Source organism: Otolemur garnettii, unplaced genomic scaffold (genome assembly GCF_000181295.1).
Source record: "Otolemur garnettii isolate 467f Iridium unplaced genomic scaffold, OtoGar3 scaffold00264, whole genome shotgun sequence".
In the NCBI taxonomy this organism is placed as follows: domain Eukaryota; kingdom Metazoa; phylum Chordata; class Mammalia; order Primates; family Galagidae; genus Otolemur; species Otolemur garnettii.
In genome coordinates, this window is record NW_003852659.1 from 77805 (window position 1) to 85138 (window position 7334).

Here is a 7334-nt window from a genome sequence, read left to right on the forward strand (position 1 = left end):
AAAAAAAAAAAAAAAAAAAAAAAAAAAAATGTGTACATTTGTGGTGCCCTCTACATATATTACTGTATCTTTGGAGAGACCTTGTACCTGACTCTGACTTAATATATGAGGCAGGAAGAGACAAAGCCTTGTCATGGATGAAAAACAACATCCAGGCTCACTACAGGTAGTTGATGATTCCATATTTGGGCAAAATGCAACAGAGTTCAGTGCCTTTAACTTTAGAAATATTATAGACCTAGAAACACCCATATTGATAATAAGCGTAGAATGTTATGTGCTATTATGAACACTCCCACTGTGGAATATAAGGATACTTCAGTTAATCCATACAAGTGATCTGCAGAAATGAAGTCAATCCATTGGTTCTCAACTAGCAGCAATTCTGACCACCAGGAGACATCTGTCAATGTCTCAGGATGTGTTTATTGTCACAACTGCATGCTACTGGCTAGGGTAGAGGCCAGGGATTGCTAAACAGCTTGTAATACACGAAAGCCCCATCACCACCACAAGTGCCACAGAATTTTCTGGCCCCTAAAATGTCAGTAAAGCTGAGATTTAACATGAAAACCCTGAGTTTAAACTGAAGTAGAGATTTTTTTTTTTTTTTAACTGCTGGTCTTATTGAAAGCTAGAGTGGAAGGCAAGTTCTGCATGGCGTTTAGGGTCCACCTTCTCAGAGACAACAAGGGCTAGAATTATGGACAGGTCACAGGTATATAGGAAAAGGATTTTTTTTATTAAGACTCACCTAGAAGTTAGCATGGAGATGGGCGTCTCACACCGAAAGACTTGCTGAACACTCAACTTCAGCTTCTGCAAAGGCTGGCAATGCTGCAGACAATATAACGACACCATCAAATCTTTGTTGTCTTGAATAAAAATAGTTGCCTCTGAGAAAAAGCTCATTATCTCTTTCACAAATTCTTCCTCCAGATTCTCCAAGAAACAATAAAACAAAGGCATGTGGTGTTCCATTAGGTTCGGATTGTTCCCTAAATATTTCATTTGCATGAGCAAGTTCTGCCTGAGAGATTCCACCATGGGGAGTTGACAACCCAAAGATGTCTCAAGAATTTTTCTCCTTTTCTCATTAAGAAGGCCAAAAATGGAAGTAACTACTGGGCTAAAATTGTCATATAACTCTCTTTTCTCTTTCTTTCTCCTCCTGGCTGAGGGGATCCAGCGACGGGGTAACACCATCAGGCTCGCGAGGGCGGCACAAAACTCCTGGATGTTCAAGTGTATGAACTCGAAACGGACCTGGTGGTTGCTGCTCCGCAAGAGAATATTCATGGCCTGTAACACAGAGACATCATCACTGGTGAACCCAACACTTACAAGGTCATTTCTGCTGAAACGGAGGGTGTTGTGAGACAGCCCTTCTAAAGCCAGTAAACACAGACGATTCAGGAGAATGAGGTGATGCTGACGGGCAGTAACTTCAGGGTCAGATGCCAACACGCTGGCGAGATAATGGGTATATATATCCGTGGGTGTCTCGCAGGAGAATCCGATATCTTCCCCCTGGTTTATCTGCTGATTCAGGACAGTGCACAGGATCCAAGACAAGAGTGGGACCTCGCACAGATCCACAAGAATTTCACTCATAAGTACGAACTTGAAGGTTAACACGGCCCTCTCTTGGTTGTTAAAGAATAAGTGAAAATAGTGCTGCTTCTTTTCGTTAGAGAGCTGCAGGGTCACATAGCAATCTCTCTCATTCATCAAGGCTTTTATGGAAGGCTCACAACTGGGCCGTGAGGAGACCAGAACCCAGCAACCTGGAACCATTTTTCTCTTCAGCAAACTGACCAGGAGAACAGACACCGGCACCTTCCGTCTGCTGTCACTGCATAAAGCAGATTCGTCCACGTTCAGGTCAACGTTCATGTTATCCAGGTCCTCCAAGATAAAAAGGACCTTTCGGGGATCAGACAGGATGTCAGCAATTGGAGCCTGGTCCTTGGGCCAGTCCTTGGAGATCAGCCCAACCAAGCTGCCATTAGTCATCTCATTTATTTTGTGAGATGTGATGTGAACAATGTATGAGATGGTGTCCTTCCACATCTCACCCACTGTCCATTTTGTCACTGCCATTTTTGTGATCATAGATTTCCCAGTGGCTCTGTCTCCCACGAGGAACACATTAAGATTCTCTTTGGAAGATGTTGAAGAATCATATGATGATTCAAGTATGTAGAAAATGTCACAAGTAACTTCAGAAAAGAATGAGTAATGAATTTCTGAAAAACGGCATGTTTCCCACTGGCTTAGGAATTTTGTCCTCATGAGACATTTGTGCATTTCTTTGTTACCTAAGAGAGTGAACAGAGGGAAGATGAAATGCCAAATACAAATAAAAATTCAAGAGGTAAAAATGGTTTCACCCTATTTTCATATAAAGTAAAAGTACAGGAAAAACAAAGTCATTTTACTCAGTACCCATTCATCACAAAGGTACAAAGATATTTATTAGGTTGCATTAAAGCAGCAAGAAGGTTGAATAAATCCTTATAATACATCTTATACATCTTATAATACATCCTTATAATACAATCTTTTCCAGATTGGTGGAGAATATTCAAGGGATGAGAAAGACGAGAAAAAAAATCATGGCATTTGGAGTCATTTATATTTTGCTTAAACTCTTAGTTCTGCTATGTAGGAAACTTTGGATTAGGTTCATGATTTTTTTTTTAAATGAGACAGTCTCATTTTCTCATCCAGGCTAGAGTGCTGTGGCATCATCATAGCTCATGACAACCTCTAACTCTTGGGCTTACATGGTCCTCCTGCTTCAGTCTCCAGAGTAGCTGGGCCTACAGGCACCTGCCACAATGCCTGGCTAATTTTTAGAGACAGGGTCTCACTCTTGCTCACGTTGGTCTCCAACTCCTGAACTCAAGCAATCCATCTGCCTCAGCCTCCCAGAGAGCTAGGATTACAGATGTGAGCCACCATGCCTGGCCCTAGATTCATGATCTTAGTAAGTTCTCTTAACCATTCAGATATTCAGTTTTTCAATTGAGATACATAATTATATCTAGTTCAGAGATGTTTTGTAATACTAAGTGAGCCAATGAATATGATGATATGCTTAGGGGAGTATCCAGTATATTAACTCTCCATAATCTTTATACATAGGATCATACATTTCTTTGGCCCAGATCTTACAGTTTTAGGACAAAGCTCCATACTAGGGGATCCACTCTACCTTAAGCACTTGCCCCGGCCACTTTTATAAAAGCCATTTAGTTGTCTGCTTGCTTTCCTTACTGTGTTCTTGGCTGTGCAGGAGCTTTTTAGTTTGATCAGATCCCAGTAATACATTTTTGGTATTGTTTCAATTGCCAGGGGGGTTCTCATAAAATATTCTCCCAGGCCAATTTCTTCAAGTGTTTCCCCAGCACTCTCTTCTAGTATCTTTATAGTTTCATGTCTTAAGTTTAAATATTTTATCCAGGGAAAATCAATTTTTAAAGTGTCTCAAGAATGGAAGAAAAAGTATCCAATGTACTCAGTACTATTATGAAACCAATATCTAATCAGTCACACACTTTCATACAAAAGATAAAACACAACTATAGCCCAGGATGAAGGAGGGAAGATAAGGGGGGGGAAGGGGAGAGGCCAGGTGGAGGGTGGGTAATTGGTGGGACCTTACCTATGGTACATATTAAGGGTACATGTCAAATCTATTAAGAGTAGAGTATAAATGCCTTAACACAATTATTAAGTGAGGTGAAGGCTATGTTAACCAGTTTGGTATAAACATTCCAAATTGTATATAAAGGCTTGGCACCTATAACTCAAGTGGCTAAGGTGCCAGCCACATACACCAGAGCTGGCGGGTTCAAATCCAGCCTAGGCCTGCCAAACAACAATGACAACTACAACCAAAAAATAGCCGGGCATTGTGGTGGGCGCCTGTCATCCCAGCTACTTGGGAGGTTGAGGCAAGAGAATTGCTTAAGCCCAGGAGTTGGAAGTTGCTGTGAGCTGTGACGCCATAGCTCTCTACCCAGGGCAACAGCTTGAGGCTGTGTCTCAGAAAAAAAATGTATATAAAAATCAGCACACTGTACCCTGTAAATTCATTAATGTACACAGTTATTATTTAATAAAAAAAAAGGAAAAAAAATTTTAAAAGCCATTTAGCAAGAAGACAAAAAATAGAGGTAGAATCAGAAAGTCACAAGAGAGGACACAACCCACATCCAACCCATCACTGGTCCTCTTTTCAGTCTGCAGAGTGCCTCTTTTGGCATGGAAAGTCACTTAACAAAGTAACCAAGCTTCTAAAACCAAGAAAGGACGCAACAAAATAGGAAAACTATAGGTCAATATTATTAATGGATATTAATGCAAAAATATTCAATAAGATCCTAGCAAACAGAATACAGTGACACATTAAAAAAATTATACATCATGATCAAGTGGGGTTTATCTCAGGGATGCAAGGTTGGTTCAACATACATATATGTATAAATGTAATTTACCACAATAAAATTAAAAACAAAGACCATCCTATTCACTCAATTGATGCAGAAAAGGCCTTTGACAATATACAGCATCTTTTCTGACAAGAACTGAAGAAAATAGGCTTAGGTTGGACATTTCTTAAACTGATAGAGGCCATGGACAACAAACCCACAAGCAATATCATATTGAATGGAGTAAAACTGAAAGCATTTCTGCTTAGAAGTGGAAGTAGGCAAGGATATCCCACTATCACCACTGCTATCCAACATAGTTCTGGAAGTTCTAGCTAGTACAATCAGGCAAAAGAAGAATATCAAGGGTATTCAAATGGGAACAGAGGAGGTCAAACTCTTGCTCTTTGCAGATGACATGATCTTATATCTGGAAAACTCCAGGGACTCAACTACAAAGCTCTTAGAAGTCATCAAAGAACATAGTTACATCTTGGGATACAAAACAACCAAGCTCCCTGAAAACTTCCCCTTGCCCCCTTCCCCACCCCCTTCTGGGAAGGGCCCCACTCACGGTTTTGTCTGATGGTGATCTTCTCACAGAGATCTTTATGACCAAGCTTTTGAAGTATGCTGAATGTCATATTCCAAGTGTGCTGTTCCTCATAGGAGCTCCTCAATGTGTTGACCAGAACTTCCTTGCTCACCTCTAGGTCAGTCAATGGAATCTGTGGCAGTCCAAACTGCTGGATCTCTTGTTCTAGATGACTCTTAAAACTATGAAATTCCTCATCACTAAGTTTCTCTAGATACCAGAGCAGGTCAAAGGCAGCAGAAAATGATTCTGCCATACTGCTTCTGCAGGGAGGTCAAATTTCAGAGAGCAAAGACCTTGAGGAACAAGGAAGGTGAGATCCACAAAATAAATATGGAATCAGAATCCAACTATACAACAGTGACAATCCCCTCCCAGAGCTGGTGAGAGTGGCTCGCTTTTCCCAAAATCATTTGCACAAACAACATCGCTTATACTGAACTCCACTTTCTTTCTGGGTGCCTGGAACATTGACACATGCTAGGTAGAAGGTGCCCACCCCATCAGCTCACCACAAAAACCCTGAGTGATAGGTTTGTAATGAATTTTAATCATGGACAACATTTCAAGTATATGTCACAATTTTGGGGGAGATTACATGTGTCTGTGTGACCCCCATACCCCCCAAGAGGACACTCAGAAGTCTGGTTTTCCCTGGACTTTCTCTTTTATGCTTGTTCCCTTTGGTGATTTTGTTTCACGTTATCTCACTGTGATAGTGATGGCCATGAGTGTGACTGTCTGCCGAGTCTTCCTCACTAATCACCAGACTGGGGGTAATGTGAAATGACCTCATGACCGGGGTTATGTCCCCCAATTATTTTTACCTTGCAGTAGGCAGCACCATTAAATTTTATGGTTAGTTTGGCAATATTTGCTTGAAAAGTCTAATTATGCTCTTAAATTTTAATCCTCATCAGGGCAGGACAAGGTGTTTCTCTGTCTCCTCAATATTCTCAGCCCCCTAGAGCAAAGATTTCCAACTGGTATGCTATGAGAAGATTTTAGATGAACCTTGAAGATTTTTAAAGGTCATTATTTAAATTATTTATGAAATAAGTTTAAGCATAGTAAGTATATATATTTTTTACTCTTTTTTTGTTGATCAACATACACTTTTTTTTTTGAGACAGAGTCTCACTATCATCATGAGTAGAATGCCCTGGGGTCATACCTCACAGCAACCTCAAACTCTTGAGCTCAAAAGCTCCTCTTGCTTCAGCCTCTCCAGTAGCTTGGACTATGGGCACCTGCCACAATGCCCAGCTAGTTTTTCTATTTTTAGTAAAGACAGGGTCTCACTCTTGCTCAGGCTGGTCTCAAACTCCTGAGCTCAAGGCATCCACCTGCCTCAGCTTCCCAGAGTGCTAGGATTACAGGCATGAGCCATCATGCCTGACCCCTGATGTAGGTTCTTGATGACCAATTTCACAAAAGAAGGATACTACCACACCTGGGCATGTCTGCCCCAGACTGGGGGCCCAAGCTGTCTTCCTCCACCCAGGCCTTCACACAGTCTACTCATTAGATGGTCCAGACCGATTTGTGACATTGAAGCTCACAGGGCATCTTGCCAAGAACCACCCAAATAATTGGTTTGGTCAGTGCCAGAGAGAAAGAACAGCTCTAACATAAATCTCAACCCCAAATAACCATCTATAGCATACACTCCATAGAGGGGAATATTCTGTCTGATGCATATCCTCCCTGGCAGTGATCCTTTCAAATATGAGGGATGTCATACTATTTCTGGAATGAATGCAGCCACAGGCATTTTTAACAGGTGATAGAATTTTCAGGGCCACTGCCTAGATATTAACCCAGGGGTTGCCAATTTAGCTACAAATTGGACTCACCTAGGGACATGTACAATTACTGGTGACTGGCTCCCACTTGCTGGCATTCTGCTTTGACTAGGAGGGGTGTGCTCAGGGTATGATTGATAAATATAACTCCTCAAATTAACCAGATTAAAAAAGAAAAAAAAAAGGAACATCTTAATGCATGAAAAAAGGGAATTATAGAAGATTCAGCATCTATTCATGGTCTTAGATGGGTCTTTGCAAATTAGAAAAGAAGTGAATTTATTTAACTCTATAAGGGCTTCCAAAAAAAGCAAAAGCAACCCAAAACCTCCCAATGAATGGGAAAATGAGGAAAGGATAGCCTTCACAGTAAGATACAGACAAACATGCCCTCTGCCCCAAACCTATACAAAAACTGCTAGGATGTAAAGCAGCTTTGATGCATATAAAATCAACATAAAAATCTGATTGTATTTCTAGAAATAAAAGGACTTA

The 7334-nt window shown here is 40.9% G+C and overlaps 1 protein-coding gene across 1 annotated transcript in view; it reads right to left on the minus strand.

Moving 5' to 3' along the window:
- The window catches only part of NLRP11 (NLR family pyrin domain containing 11), a 29750-nt gene extending 24460 nt beyond the window's left edge, over positions 1 to 5290 (minus strand). The window contains exons 1-2 of the mRNA XM_003802919.2: positions 5014 to 5290; positions 755 to 2321 (exon numbers count right to left, since the gene is read on the minus strand). Of these exons, the coding sequence (XP_003802967.2) occupies positions 755 to 2321; positions 5014 to 5290 (1844 nt within the window). The remainder of the gene's footprint in view (positions 1 to 754; positions 2322 to 5013) is intronic.
- Positions 5291 to 7334: the final 2044 nt, after the last annotated feature.